Below are 16,143 nucleotides of genomic sequence, written 5' to 3'. Positions count from 1 at the left end.
AATTGGCTAGTGGTGCGCAAAAATTATATAAAATTATTGACATCAGTAAATCCTCTAATGATAAAAAAAGGTTAGGCTATATGAATAAAAATTGTTCATCTACTTCTGAAAGCACTACTTTTGTTAAAGGCATCTCTTATATGTCTCAATATGCTTTGTCTAATGTATCTAATTTTGTGCCAAAGCTGAAAAAATTAAACATATTCATGAAAATTCAAAGTTTGTGCATAAACAATTTCATGTTAGACTAGAATGTGCTCATAATGTGAATTTTATGTCTAAGCTTGAAAAAGGTAGATCTATGCATGAAAAATCAAATTTTGTGCCTAAACATTTTCATAAAAAATATAAATGTATGCATAGTGCTAAATTTGTGCCTAAACATGTAAATACTAGAGATTTGCGTGTAAAATCAAAATTTATGGCTACTTGTTATTTTTGTGGGGTTAAAGGTCATATTAGACCAAATTTTTTTAAATTGAAATATACTCCTAGAAAGAATTTCTTGAATGGAAATAAGGTGCAAAATCAATTAGTTAAAAAGAAAAATTTGCCTAATGTTATATGTTATTCTTGTGGCAAAATTGGTCATAAATAACATAATTATTGTTTACCAGAGATGAATGATGGTAATTTTGAAATTAATTTGAAATGGGTTCTAAAATCATTGCTCATTAACATTGAAGAACCCGAGAAATGGGTACCAAAATCTTTTAGTTGAGTTTTTGTTGTAGGTGTGATTTAAGAAGCAATTGTTGCTTGAACTTTAAATGAATATTCAAATTGGAGCAACTTTTATGGCTTGTTTGAATCCAACAAAAGAAATGAAATATTTGGTAACTTTATATGTTTTATTGAATTGTCGAGACAAGTATTTCTACTGGTTTCTTTTGTGAAAATTTAACTTATTGAATGAGTTTGGGATGTTTGAAATCGACTTATTGAATTGCATTGATTATGAGATTTAATGCTACGAGTAATCTTTTATATATCTATGTAGCATTTGTCTTCATTGCTTATTATTTAGCTTTTTGGTCAATTAGATGTTTGTTCAATCTTTGTGTTTTTTATAGAAAGTTCTGAGCAAAATGATATTGAGCTTAAAATATGTTTTTTATCCTTATTCAAAAATTGATATTTGAGCATGTTGTTTGGAAAAGTTGTTAAATTCTTTTTCTTATGGGGAGTAGTTATTGAATTGATAGATCCCCTTTAGTGATTTGCTCTAAATTAGTATAATTCTTGCTTGTATTGTTACCATATTTATATTTTATTTACTAATTTGATTTTACTATTATTTGGTATCATTTGTTTTTCAACAATTGGTATTTATTTCATAATATTTGATATTTTGGTATCTTAATTTTACTGATTTTATTTCCTTGGTTTTAATTGATATTTCTTATTAGTAGGAGAGTGTTTGGTTTTAGGGGGAGTTATACACGTTTATATATGAATTTCATGTATGATGATATTGATTTCTCATATCCTTTTATTGCAGTGTGATTCTCTTATGCATATTGTTTATCTTTTTTGGGTGAGTAATTGTCTTTGGAATAAAATTTTTTATTTGAAAATTTATTTGATATTTCTATCCTCAAGTTGAATTATATGTTAAATGTCTTTTTGTCCTTTATGAAGGGGAGTATTCAACTGATTTCAAAAGGGAAGAATTTTGTGAAATTTGATCTTAAATAGAATTAAGCTTGAGCTAGGCTAATTTTTTTAAGCCTTTTGAATTTAAGATATTATTTGTTATTTTTTTAGAAGGCATATCGATATTGGAAGAGATACAAAATATGTGTTTGTGATTTTAGAGGAAGCTTTCATGTTTTTGTTTATTTTTCTTAATTGTCCTTTTTATTGATTCCAAAAGGAGAGAGGTAGTAAGAAAAATGAAAGTATCTTGTTATTGAAATATTCATTGTTTTCAAGTTAATTAAAATAATACGTGTGTTTGTTCATATTTTATATAACCAACCTCTTTGAATTTCTTTTTTTTATTTGTTTGTCATCATGAAAAGGGGAAATTGTTGGTTCTTTGGCCCTTAATCTCAAATTAATTAATTAATATTTTGATGATAACAAATCTAAATTAATTTACTAACAATTTGAGTGTTTTGAAGTATCCGCTGCGTAGAGCTTAAAATAACGATTCAATGCAATTTCAATACACAAATCGGACTTCAAACGAAGAAGATATGGTCAAAACAAGTTCAATGGAAAATTTTCAAGGATGTGGCAAAATTTTTCTACCAATTGAAAGGTGTTAATGGATGAGTGCTACAAGGTGGCTTTTCATTTTTTTTTTTTTGGTTTTTAAAAAGAAACTGAATTTAAAAGAAAAATAAATTTAATATTATTTTGTGTTTGTGTCTAATGACTAATTTTAGTCACTCATTGCTTTTTGTTGGATTTTAAAAGAAATTATATATATATATATATATATTGTCTAATGTTTAGTTGAGTTTAAAATCTGTACCATTGATTTTTCTTTTTCAAGATCCAATGATTCAAATTAAATGTGGTTTTCAACAATTTTTCCTCTCTATTTAAACTTATCTTCTTCTCCAAATCATGACAATAATTTTTATTATTTTCAATTCTCTATAATTCATTAACCCATCATTGTTGCTCTCTCTCCAAGCTTCAAATTTTTTTTTTTTTTCAACTTCTTCTTGAGAGATATTTTATGTTATGAGGATTGATTCATTGAGTTTTAAATTTGTAAATCCACTCTTTTAAAGAGTTTATCAAGTGCGTTGTTTTCCTAAACTATTGTAAGGGTTGCTCTTGATCCAAAAAAAAAAAAAAAAACTATTGTAACAGTTTAATCCTCAACTGTGGAAAGGATCGGGTTTGTTCTTGCGTCCGAAAAAAAAAAACTTTGTACGATTTGACTCTAATCTATGGAAAGTGTCAAGTTTGTATTGACATACCCAAGAGGAGCTTAGTAAGTGGATGTAGGTCGATTGTGCCAAACCACTATAAAATTCTTGGTGTCAATTTCTCTATCCTTCTCCTATTTAATTTTGTAATTAATTTGTTGCTATATTTTATTGCTTGAAATTAATTGCAATTTTCGTTATTGAAATTAATTGCTCATATTGGATTACTTTGATTGGTTGTTCTTGAATTTCTATAACTATTACCAATCTTGTTATTAGAATCAAATTGAGTGTTTTAAAGTAGTATTATTAACTTTTTGATTATTTTTTGTTAAATCTATTTGCATGAATTTATTGTTAAAATTACTTATTAACAAAAAAAAAATTTGTTATTTTGTTTATTTGAACCCACATTAGGGAAAAAAAATTCATTAAATTAATTAAATCTTATTTAACCTTCTCTAAGGTTGCCACACCGATTCTACTGGATCATTACAAGACAAAGAGATTGACAAAGAAAATTGTTTATTCACTCTCAATTATTCTAAATTTGTAATACTTATTTGAGAGTATTTTTATGGGAAATTGTAAAAGTGAGAATTATTTGTATTTGTGAGAATTATTTTCAAGTCTAGGGAGAAGACGTATCTACCATTAAAGAGAATTTGAACATTGATCCATAACCTAAGGAAGACTCATATTTGAAAAGATTCAATCCATTTATACCTAAGTCAATATTGATCGTAAACTATACTAACCTTTAATTGATTAATTTTACTCTCTTAACATGACGCCATGAATTTTGAAATGTTTGTATAGTTATCACTTTATTTTCAATTAGACTTCTTTTAAACTTTTATATCCACATCAAACTTTAAACCAGTAATTAGAATATTGATATCAAAATTTTAATCTTATGGATATATCGGTTATATGAATATTGACAATTATTTCTATAAATTAAAAGATTTATAAAAATTATTTAAATTAATAATCAAGTTGTTTTTATTTCTAAATTACGCCATAAATTTTGTTATTAGTGTATAGCAATCAGGTTCAAAATATTTGTAGGTATAACATAATACAGAAGAATTTATAAATATAACAAATTTTATATCCCACTTTCAGAGTTTATTAATGATACATTATATCGCCAATAAGAGTCTTAGAGTTTTTCACTAATAAGAGCTATGAAGCACAAATACTTCATGTGAGGCAAAGAATCAGTATCAGACACGTATCAAATACCGATACTTTCAAATACTTTCCAGATACGTATCTAATAGACAATTTGACGTATCTACTTCTACGCTTACTTTTTTTAAAGAAAAAAAACAAGCAACTCATCTAATATTTCCCAATCTAAAACTAGGGCAACCTATTTAAAAAGCTCGCTACTCAAGTCCAAAACTAAAAGAAAAAAATAAATAAATAACGGACCAAACTCTAGACTAGAATCATCTAATCTCCATCTTCACATTTGAGTCCCTACAAAGCCCATCAAAATATAAACCATTTGGATATCACAATTCAATGATGAAGTTCTTCGTTTATCTTCATATTTCTCCCTCTAATCTTCTTCTTCTTCTTCTTCTTTGCAATATGAGTCACTTTTCTATTGTATTTTATTAACTATTGTACTTCAACATCTTAAAGTTTCTTTTTTTTGTATTGTATTTCAGTGTTTGTATTCTATTTTGTGTTATTATTACTAACTTGTATGCTAAATTGATCTATATCCTAGATTTTTTTTAAAGAAAAAGAAAATGTATCTTCAATGTATCAGTATTCTCGTTTTCTAGAAATATATATATTAAAAAAATGACGCATCCTTAGACGTATCCATATCTTAATTTTTTAGAAATTGATGAATCGTTGTATCTGATCGTATGCGTATCGTATAATCGTATCTGTGTCTGTGTTTCATATAATAAGAGTCTATCAACAATGAAGTCTATGATTAATAGATTGTGATATATTCGCAATTCTTAAAAAATATTATTGTACACTTAATTATTAGTCCTAAAAGTACTACACATTGCCTTACTCTATTTCTTTTTTAATTTTAAAAGTACTTATTAAAGACATCGAAAATATCCATTAATCTTTGATATCGATGTCGAACCTACCAATTTAGAGATATATCAATCTATTGAAGAATATTTTAATCCAACTTTGAACATAGAATTATAAATCTATAAGCTTGACATTTTCTCACTTGTCCATTACAATAAAATAACACTATATGTGTGAATTTAGTTATATAATGGGCCTAAAGTTGTCCTTGCTCTAACTTTTTGGTCTCCTTTGGCAATGTTTTTGATTCATAGGAGAGGTATTGGATCCTCATATTTGGTACAAACAAGGCCACATGTCTAACTTCATTGATTAGTTGGATTGGATATAGTGGGAGTAGGTGCACAAATGAGTTTCCCTATTGTGAACATACTCCTTTTGTTGTCTTCTCATAACCAAAGTACTTACAAATACATAAGGACAATCTATTTCAATCAAATCCCATCCAAAGTAATAATAATAAAATCATTTTCTCTCTCTCATTTTACTATTTTCTAGACATGATTCTTACATTTTTCAAATTTTGATTCAATCTTAGGACAACTTTACCCCTTTTCCCCTCTCCATAAGCTTAATTTTCTTTTGAAAAATACTTGATTGCATCTCAAGCTTTACCGACTTTTATACAACGCATTCAGGTGCTCAATCAAAAATTGTCAAGTAAACTTTTTTACAAACATTTTTTTAACTTTATTTTTCTTTTCTTTTCTTTTTTTTAGCTAAAGTTATGCATGAAGATTGGTATAGTTTGAGTTACACCCAAGTATTGCTCTTTTCTTATAAACTCTACACATAATATTCTCTCCACTAGCTTGTCAAGATAGATTTGTTCTCTTAATTTCTTTTTTTTTATTAATACTACTTTGGTCTCTATATTTTAGATTTCATTTTAAAAGACAACATATTTTTGTATGAGATACTTTAGATAGTATAAAATTAGGCTAAAGAGAGTGGGAAAATGGTTTAAAGAGTTTATTATGAGAAAAAGTAAGGATGAGATATTTGATGGTTTTAAATCAAATATTTACATTTTATATGTTTATCATGAAATTATATTATAGGGGGATTTTCAAAAAATACTGAAAAATAAATAAAACTATTTACACAAAATAGCAGGATTTTTATCTTCTTTAATAGAGACTGAGAGAAGTCTATCAGTGTCTATCAGTGATAGAAACTGATAGAAGTCTATCGCTGATAGATGCCGATAGAAGTCTATTAGTGTCTTATCAATATTTTTTTTGTTTTTCTATAAAGAATTTGACATTTTTTCTATTTGTGAAATTTTTTCCACATTATATTACATTTTAGGGTTGTTTTTAAATATAGAAAAATGAATAAAAATATTTACAAAACATAACAGAATTTTAAAACTATGAATGATAGAAGCTGATAGACATTGAAAGGCTTCTATCAGTGTCTATAAGTGACATTGTTAGATACTAATAGAAGTCTATCAGTGTCTATCAGTGACATTGTTAGATACTGATAGAAGTTTATCAGTGTCTATCAATGCCTCTCATTGATAGTTCCGAAATTTTGCTATATTTGTAAATATTTTCAGTAGTTTTACCATTTGAAATAATTTTCCTACATTTTATATGTTTATTTTATCTTCATTCCAAAAAAAGAAAAAAAAAATCGTAAATTCCTATTATAATTGAATGAAAGATATGGGGTAGTGTTTATAATGCTTTTAAATTGTTTTAATATAAGTTTAATGTTCATTGATAAAGAACCAAAAGGTAAAGTTAAAAGTGGAAGGCAAACTAGTTAGAATATTTATAGTTGAAAATTTTCTAATATATATAGATTTGTGCATATTTAATTTTGTCTGGCTATAATGATAAGAAAACCATTGAAATAAGATTTTGACAATTGTTCTAGCAATTTTTAAATTTGAGTTGGTTACAAACATACATTTAATTTTCAAACTTTAACTATCTTGGATATTCAAATACAAATATTTATTATAACGATACTTTAAATTCTAAACATTTAGGCCCGTTTGATAATTATTTCATTTTTTATTTTTATTTTTTAAAATTAAGTCTATTTCATCCACATTTCTTATAATGATTTGCATCTTTATTAAGTACAATGGTTGAATTATTAGCCAAATTTCAAAAACAAAATGAACTTTTTGAAAATTACATTTTTAGTTCTCAAATGGCTTGATTTTTAAGCATTGGTGAAAAGTAGATAACAAAGAAAAAATTGGGGTGAAAGTAGTGTCTATAAACTTAATTTTTAAAAACAAAAAACAAAAAAAACAAAATTGTTACCCAATGAGACCTTGATAGATACAATATATGTAATCCAATTCACCCATAGTGAATTCTATAAATCATTATCATATAACTGTTATAAAAAAAAAAAAAATAAATAAATAATAATAATAATAATAATAATAATAATTTTAAAAAAAAACCTTTGTTTTTGGTCAGTAATAAACGCTTGTCTGTGTTAGTTTGTTAGTTTGCATATCAGTATCACCCTGCATCCATCCTATCCAAAATTCTTCAAAATTATCATCAACAATATTAAATGTTAAAAAGATTCTTTTTTTTATTAAAAAAAAAAACTAAATGTTAAAAGAAATATAACAACTATTATTAATTCTAACTAACACGAGTAATTATCTTTATGTCGCCTCACCTTTCAAACGACGGTCATCATTTCAATAATTGGAGAGTGAGAGATCGAATCATCAACTTTTAAAATAATAATCATTGTTTTATCTACCTGGGGAATCATCTTATTAGGAAGCATATTTTCATCAATAATGAACTTCTTTAAATGCTTCTATATATGTACTTGTCCACAGTAGTCTCATAATTTAGCATACTTTTAAATACTTTGGTTTTTTCAATCATCTTACTTTAGTATGTTCCTTCCTTCAATCATTTGAAGGTCCTTCTTCTTTTGCCTTTTTATGCTTTATTTCTTCATGTTTCAAGTGTCTCTCCTCTCTCATTCTTAGCCTTTCCTTTTGCAAGTTGTGGGTTAAAATCATATGCAATACCAAAGACAAAGTCATAAATTTTATATATTTTGTGTGTTTTGTAAACTTCAGTTTCTAAATATTAAAGAGACAAAATAGTGGTCAATTTGACCTTGGTTGCTAGATGTTATACTAATTGTCATTTCAATAGTCGATAGTTAAATCTTTACCCTAAACATTCATTAAAAAGAACAAAATAGGCCCAAAAAAAATTATTTTAGAAAAATCTTAAATACTACGTGTGATTTTCTTTAATAAAAACGCAACTATGGACAATAGTTGTGTGATAGACAAAGTTATTACATTTAGTTACGGCACGAGATTAAAAATTACTTGTTTTAATTTTAAAAATTTAGGTGCAAAGATTTGTTCTTTTACATAGAGGAACAAATAATGGTTAACTTACAAGTTTCTACTCTAAACTTTGATGTTTGTGTCTATTTGATCACCAAACTTTCGAATATATTTGACAACATACTAAACTTTCAATTTTGTATTATTTAATAGATCTTTGAATCTTTAATTATAGGTGTATTTGGGATTAATATTTAGTTTTAAAAACAGGTCATTTTGGAGGGAAAAAAAAAAAAAGATGTGTTTGACACTCATTTAAAATGGCTTTTGAAACAAATTTAAAATTCATTTTAAACAATTTTTATCGAGAATTTAAATAAAAATGATTTTTTAAAAACAATTTTTTTTTTCTAGTCAATCCAAATGAGCCCTATATAATCCAATCAAGCCCTAACTACTAAATACAAATTTAAATTTTATGTCCTCGAATCTATGAATTAAAAATGGAAAAAGAAAAGAAGCAAATATTAATTGGGCTATATCAATTTAAACCTTGAATTTTAAGAGTTGTATCAATTTAAATATCAAACTAATAATTATATTAATTTATACCCTAAATTTTCATGATTGTATCAATTTATACCCTAAATCCTACATTATGTTCTATTTGAATACACTAATTGATATATTTATAAAAATTCAGAATTTAAATTGATACTCTTATGAAAATTTCAAGTTAAATTGATATACTCACAAAGTTCAAGATTTAAATTAATACAATTGTTAGTTCAAGATTTAAATTGATACTACCCAAAATTTAAGGGTATAAATTGATATTTTCTCAAAAAAAAAAAATTATAAGTTCGAGAATTAAATTTGTAAATTTTAAAGTTCAGACAAAATAAATTCAAAATTCGTAAAAAGGGATTGAAGCAAATTAACAGTCGAGATGAGTGTTTTTTTTTTTTTTTTTGGGCACGTGAGGTTCCTTATATAATTCACATAGTTATCAAAGTTACACTAAACAAACTTTATTTTTATAACAAACCCTTTTGCCTGATTCCAAAAAAAAATGCCTACATAAATATTAAATAAAATAGGATAGAAATAACCACAATAATTCAAACCTAAGCAAATTTTTTTTAGTTGTGAACATAGTAATATAAGCCTCCAAACAATTGAGTTATACTAAAGCTAGGCAACATACATAAATTTAGGTAATACAATTTTCTTTTCTTTTAGTTTTTAATGGGATTGGGATATATATATATATATATATATATATAATTTTTTTCGCAAGAAAGTAAGCCCTATATAATGAAGTTCAATCTCACCTTTATATTGTCACATTAAAACAAATACAAAAACAAAAACAAGCTATTGACTACATTAATTTTTTATTTAAGTTTATGAAATAAAATATTTGAAAAAAAAAAATTAGTTCTACACTAGGTGGAGGTGAGAATTCGAATTATCAGCAGCTAGATATTAACCAATTATACAATGTTAAAATTTGGTTACTATATTTTTGAAAAGTTCATCCACCCACAAACTCAAATCAACAAAAAGAATTTGAGAACAAAAAAAAGAATTATTTAAAAGGCAAAAATAATTTGGTATACAATGGACATGAGAAAAAGGTTATAATCATAACAAGAAGAATATCAAAAGCTTGACATTATGATTGGTGGGGAAGGCCATAAGGAAAGAAAAAGGGAAAAATGATAATAACAAAGATGATGATATTATCAAAAACAAAAACACTATATAAAATTTTAAAAATTAATAATAACAATAAGGAAAAAGAAACAACCTTCAGTAACGGGGAATATGGTTGTTGGTGGCGGCCGGTGCAGCCGCCGCCGCCGCCGCCGCCGCCGCAGCATGATGATGAAACGGCGGCTTCCAAGCCGAGGCAGTGAGCAAACAAAGATCCTTCCACCCAAGTTTCAGAGTCCCATTGTCTTCTACAAGCGTATACCCATCGGAAGGGAACATGCCGAGGAGGAGAGTGGCCTGAGTTGCAGCATTTCCGGCGAGGGAAATGCCCTTAAACCCAGATTGCTGCAGCTTTTCTCTCCAGTTTTGGAACTTCACTTCGCCGCTCCTCGACGGCCCTCCAACGGCCAGAACGTTTCTGATCTCCCTTGATAATAGTTGCTGCTCAACTAAGTGTCTCTCTTCACTCTCTTCGCCATAGCTCACACCCAATGAGTCAAACAGTGCTGAATAGTAATGAATTGCCTCTACGAATCTCCCCAAGAAAGACCCTGTGTGGCTCAGATCTTGTTCCACCACCGTCACAACTTTTGGAGCCAATCTGATAAATCAGGTTCACAAGCAGATGTAGCAATGTTTATGTACTTTGTAAGCAACATGTTGTAACAAATCAATAAAATGAATCAATTATTCAGTCAAATGTCACAGTTATGAAAAATGCAGCTTTTCTCCTGTGTATTGCAGAGATAACAATGAAATTAACGTAACCCATATACTAAAAGATTTGAAAGAGAAGAAAAAAAGAGAGAGCTGTCTTTCTAAGCAACTTTATACTTGGTTTATACTGTGCTGACAACTATTCATCATTTTGAACAAGAAATAAGGAAAAATTAAGACTAAGAATTGGTATTGATACATGATTATGAGCAGTAAATTAATGGTGAAACCCCATGGATTGAATAAGTTTTCGATTTTCATACCTTTGCAAAAGCCATAGCGTATTGGAATCAGAACCAGTGACTTCATAAAGAGAATGCTGCATCCAATGGACGGCGACTGCTTCCCTTTTGCTCACATTGAGCCTTTCCAAGTCTAAATTGCCAATTTTATCAGCCACTGGAAAGAAATCAAAGGGGAGGCCAAGCTTCTCGGCAAATTCAGTGAGGCGTTTGCCAGTGGCTTCAAGAACCTCCTGAGAGGTCCCCAGCCCTGTAAGGCGGACGTACGGCGGCCCTCCGGGTCTAGACGCTAAGATGTGGAACAAGCCAGGCCATTGAAGGCCTTGCATGATGTCTAGATCTATAATGTGAACTCTCTCTTCTCTTTCGAAAGCTTCTTGTATGGCTTGATTGGCTGTGAAGTGTGAGAATTTGACAAATGGGCTTATGCCATTGAAGATTTGGAAGGCTGAGGCTATTTTTTGGCTGTGTGTATGAGGCACCAACGACGGCGGCAAAGCTGCATATATGCCTAAACAAGAGCTTACAAGCCTCGCCGACATCGCTTCGGAGAAATACGCCGCCACCCTCTGCGCCGATGTGCCAAAGGGTGTTGATAACTCGGAGATTTCCAAGAGCATCTTGTTGGCTTCTTCTAAATTATCAGCAGAAACGGCTTCTGCACATTGAAGAAGCAAAGTCAAGAGGTGTAATCCTTCTTCGTCTCTCTTCTGTTGCCTCATCTCCTCTTTTATCTCTCTAATCAGCAAAGCAGTTGCTGAAGGGTTATTGCTCGTCGACGGCGGTGGCGCTGGAGCTGGCTGTGCCGTCGCCGCCTTTGCATTGACCGGACAAGAGTTCTGCTGCTCTGATTGTGGCTTTGAAGGGACATGGTTTAAAGAAACAAGCGACGACGGTGTAACAGAAGAGAGATTAAGTTGATGGTGACCAGGGAGCCGCTGTAAGGCATCCTCGCCGGCGGCCGCGGCGGAGGGGGTGGGGACCGTCGGAGGGGTTGCTCCCCATTGAAGATACGGCTCATGAAACGGCGGTTGAGAGGGAAAATTAGGAAGATTATGCAGAGAAGAAGAATCAAGATTAAGCTTCAAGCCAGAACAATCCTGTTCTTGCTCATGCTGCTCTTGGTTGAACTGCCTTTGCTGCAACCCCAGCCCAACAACCGGCGCCGGCAACGGTAAGGGAGATTTCCTCACTCGATGATCCTCAGCGGCGAAGTTAGGAACACTAGGGTCCGTCAAAGTACGAAGACGAAACTCAAGTAGATTCGCAAGATTGGGGTTACAAGGGTAGATAATCTCACGAACGTTCTGAATGAGCTGAGGAATGGATATGGCGGTGGAGCTATGGATTAAGTCCTTAATGATACCGTCGATCCAAGCGGTGGCGGAGGAATCATCCATGGGAGAAGAAGCGACGGCGATAATGGAGGCAGTTGCAGTAGTAGGAGGATTATGAAGAACCTGAGATGGATTAGGAAGGGGAAAAGTATTATTGCGAGTATTTAACTTGTGGTGGTGGTGATTTGATTCCGGTGGAAACAAAGGCAACCCAGAAAAACCACAGACTGCAGGATTCTGCAAATGGTGATGGTGGGGCTGAGGACGAAGAACGGGAAGAGTACTATCAAGAAGATTATTGTTGGAGGTAGTGGAAGATACCGTAGCATCAGAACCAGAAGGAGGATTTGATAAATTTGACCCTTCGATTACAACTGACGTCAGAGCGGTTAAATTATGCACAGTGGAGTGGTTGCCGCCATGGCTAGGGTTTGAAGAAGAACAATAATTCACATTCACCTTATTTTCCCCACCACCCGCAAAAGAACGATCAGACGTTAAACTCCGCCGGCAAAACCGAGGATTAAAAGCAGCAGCACCTCCACCACCGCCGCCGCCGCCGAGTCCTTCAATCTCCATTTCCGACGCGATTCTCTTCCGCACCATTTTTCCAACCGACAATCGCGGCTGAGCAACTTGAACTTGAACAATCTGTTGATGATTATGCTCGTCACTGCCGTTGCTATTCGTGGAAGCACTCGTCAAAGGACTATCATCGAAACCGCCATCAACACCACGGCCGGTGGAATCACCGAGCAAAGCGTAAGCAGCCATTGAAGGAAAGAAGGAAGTAAAAGGTAAAGGAAAGAACAAAAGGTCTGGCAATGGCGGCGAATGTTGCTCTTCATAAAGGAAGAAGCAGGAGGAGTAATGGGTAGCAGTAGCACCACCATTAACGCGGATTTTGAAGAGTTGTGTTTGAAGATCCAAACAGAAAACGGCACGAAGATTGGGACAGCAAATTGAGGATTCTTCTCTCTCTTAAATTCTCGATCGAACAAGAACACGAGACCCTATGCCGTTCATGCTTTTTAATAATGCAAAGTACGCGGAAGCCATGAATTTTGGATGCATCTGATTGAGATTGAGAGAGCTTTTTTGAAAGAGAAATTAATAAAGAATATCGAGAAGAGGGAAGTGAAAAAGAAACAGTATTAAAATGGAAGATGAGAGAGAGAAAACAGGGATGAGATTCTTTTATTTCTTCTTGTTAGGGTTACAGTTAGAGCAGGAGCTTCTTCAATGTCGCATCCATGGCGGAAATGATGAAACAGAACCGACCCACCATTGTTTTTGCAATTGCAACTTGCAATTTTATTTCCAAAATATCTCTTTGAAAATCACTACTCGCTTCCATTCCCTCCCAAATGTTTGCTTTTTTGTTTTCCTTTATTCTTTTTATTTATTTATTTTCGTCGTTCAAATATAACAAAATAATTCAATTTATTTATAAATATAACAAAATATCATTCTTCTATTAATAACATAGTAATATTTTGTTATATTTTAAGATATTTTTATCAGTTTTGTCCTTTAAAATTTATGTTATCAAATTTTCAACTTTAAAATATCATTTTGATCTTTATACTTTAAATTGTTCGATTTAGTTCACGTATTCTTACAAAAATCTTAAATTTAGCCCCGTAAAGATAATTAAAAATAACAATTTTTATACAAGAAAACAAACTATGAATATGTTTTCAAAACTTAAAATATGAATGCTAACGAATACTAACAAGTTTTTAAGAAAATCAACCAAATAAACTGCTGTTTAGAATTAAATTTAAAATTTATTGAAAATACATAGATTAAAATTATATAAATGAAATTACAAATTTTAAAGTATATGGATCATATGTTAACCCATTTTTAATTATATTTTAAAACCAAAAACAAGTTTTTTATATTTTTTAAATCTGATTAAAAATTCAAAACTACTGTTAATAATTAGAATGTCAAAATTTTAGTATATATGTGTTTGTTTTTCTTTTCTTAACATAGCTTATAGCTCAATAATGCAAAGTTCAAATATATGATTTCTAAGTAGGTCGTGTTAATGAATTATTTCTAATTTGATAAATGTGGAGTAAAATATCGAACGTCTGACTTCTCGTTAGTATAGGTAATTAAATGATAACACGACGTATCGATTTGTAATATGCTAATTTGCTACATACGTGACAAGCAAGTGATAGAAGAAAAAATTAAATTAAATTTTGAAGCAATGTATAACATTCCACTTATGCTATTTTGTTAGATGCAATTATCAATATTATAGATTAAATTTGTGATTCAAATTTGAGATAGATAATGTTTTTTTCTTTCATAAATCACAAAATAATAGAAACTATTTTGCATTTAGATGTGAACTAAAATCAAAGCACGTAATATTTGAATTTATCGAACTTTGACATAAAAATAGTTCGATAGTAATTAATATGTACTAATTTTCTCGAAATATGAAATTCAAATCTAAAATAGGGTGGAGCTAAGGTAATTAGTTGGATAGTTTGGTTTTGGCCAATTGTTTCAATATGAATTTGGTTAATTTTATTTGCATGGTTGGTTTGGTATATCTTAGAAGTTGGCCTCAACATAAACCCATGTGCTCCGTTTATATTTCTATTCATTCTTTCTTTTGATAAGTTTGAGTTTGCTTTTAATACTAACATTTAAAACAATGTTAAACTAGATAAATCTTTTAGATGTGTCGAGTAAAATTGAGATATATTCGTATTAACATAAAATTTGTTATCGAACTTTGAAATATTTCATTTTAACTCGTTTATTTAATTTTAAAAATATATATATATTGATGATTAACCAACCATCCATCTCGTTTTTACAACACCATTCATGTAATTGATGTGAGAACTTATGTATAATAGTTTATATTCAAGTGACGATGTAAATAATACCTTTCAAATAAAAATGAATAGTGACAATGGCAAAATTCTTCTACATAGCTTAAATTTAATTTAAAGTTTAGATGTTCATTAACAGAATAATTTCCACTATCTGAGTTTTTTTTTTTTAAAAAAAAAACTCTCTCAGCGTTTGGATCGTAAATATTATTTCATGGATATAAATATTAAATATATATGATCCGGATGTCTGGGATAATTAGTGTCTATGTTTGGATGAGCACGATAATTAATGTCTTGAAGTTAAATATACGTGTTCTATATATAGAAATTGTAAGTAAATAATTACTTAACTAAATGCAAGAGATCAATTAAACTTAACATTAATTAATTTATTGTTGTGCTAAATAAATAAATACTTTTTAACTAAATATAATTAAACTAATTACTAAAAAATAAATAAATTAACTAGAATAGTGATAATTAACGATGATAATTTATATTAAATAGTTAGGATAACATAAAATATTAATGATAAAAATATAAGTTGAAGTCTATTAAGTCTAAATGGTATATTTATATTTAATAATTAATTAAAATTAATAGTAATGAATACTTTATATTAATTTATTAATTAATTAAACTGTATATTTATTATTAATCTCTCAACATAAAAATTTCATACAATTTTAAATTTTAAAAAGTAGAATTTTATGAACAAAATAGAGATATTAAATATATATTTGAAGTCCTATAAGAAAATCTGTGGAACAAACTCAGATTTTTGGGTATTTCTTTTAAATAATTACAAATTCCAAGATGTTTGAATGTTCAGTTGAAAATTTGCTAAAGGATTTGGTGTTTTCTGTATAATCTAACAAAATAATTACAATTATTTATTATAACAAGATCTTTGGATGTTTATTCACATTACTTCATTAATGAGATGTACTAAGTTGTTTTTTTTTTAAACACCATGTTTGAATTGTATATTATAAAAAT

The 16,143-nt window shown here is 29.6% G+C and overlaps 1 protein-coding gene across 1 annotated transcript; it reads right to left on the bottom strand.

Annotated features, from left to right (window-relative positions):
• Nucleotides 1–9,912: 9,912 nt before the first annotated feature.
• LOC120074183 (protein SCARECROW 1-like) lies at nt 9,913–13,640 on the bottom strand. Its single transcript, XM_039027210.1, has 2 exons — nt 10,962–13,640; nt 9,913–10,582 (listed from the first exon to the last, which is right to left on the bottom strand). Exons 1-2 carry the CDS (start codon nt 13,049–13,051, stop codon nt 10,078–10,080), a joined length of 2,595 nt encoding a protein of 864 aa, XP_038883138.1. The 5' UTR covers nt 13,052–13,640; the 3' UTR covers nt 9,913–10,077.
• Nucleotides 13,641–16,143: the final 2,503 nt, after the last annotated feature.

Source organism: Benincasa hispida, chromosome 3 (assembly GCF_009727055.1).
Source record: "Benincasa hispida cultivar B227 chromosome 3, ASM972705v1, whole genome shotgun sequence".
NCBI lineage: Eukaryota > Viridiplantae > Streptophyta > Magnoliopsida > Cucurbitales > Cucurbitaceae > Benincasa > Benincasa hispida.
The sequence above is the reverse complement of the archived record's forward strand: the minus strand, read 5'-3'. Positions and strand labels throughout refer to the sequence as shown.

Coding starts and splice junctions, on each gene's coding strand:
- LOC120074183 (XM_039027210.1), bottom strand. CDS start 13,051: ATGGCTGCTTACGCTTTGCTCGGTGATTCCACCGGCCGTGGTGTTGAT. Junction 10,583..10,961: donor ACGCTATGGCTTTTGCAAAG/GTATGAAAATCG, acceptor CTGATTTATCAG/ATTGGCTCCAAAAGTTGTGA.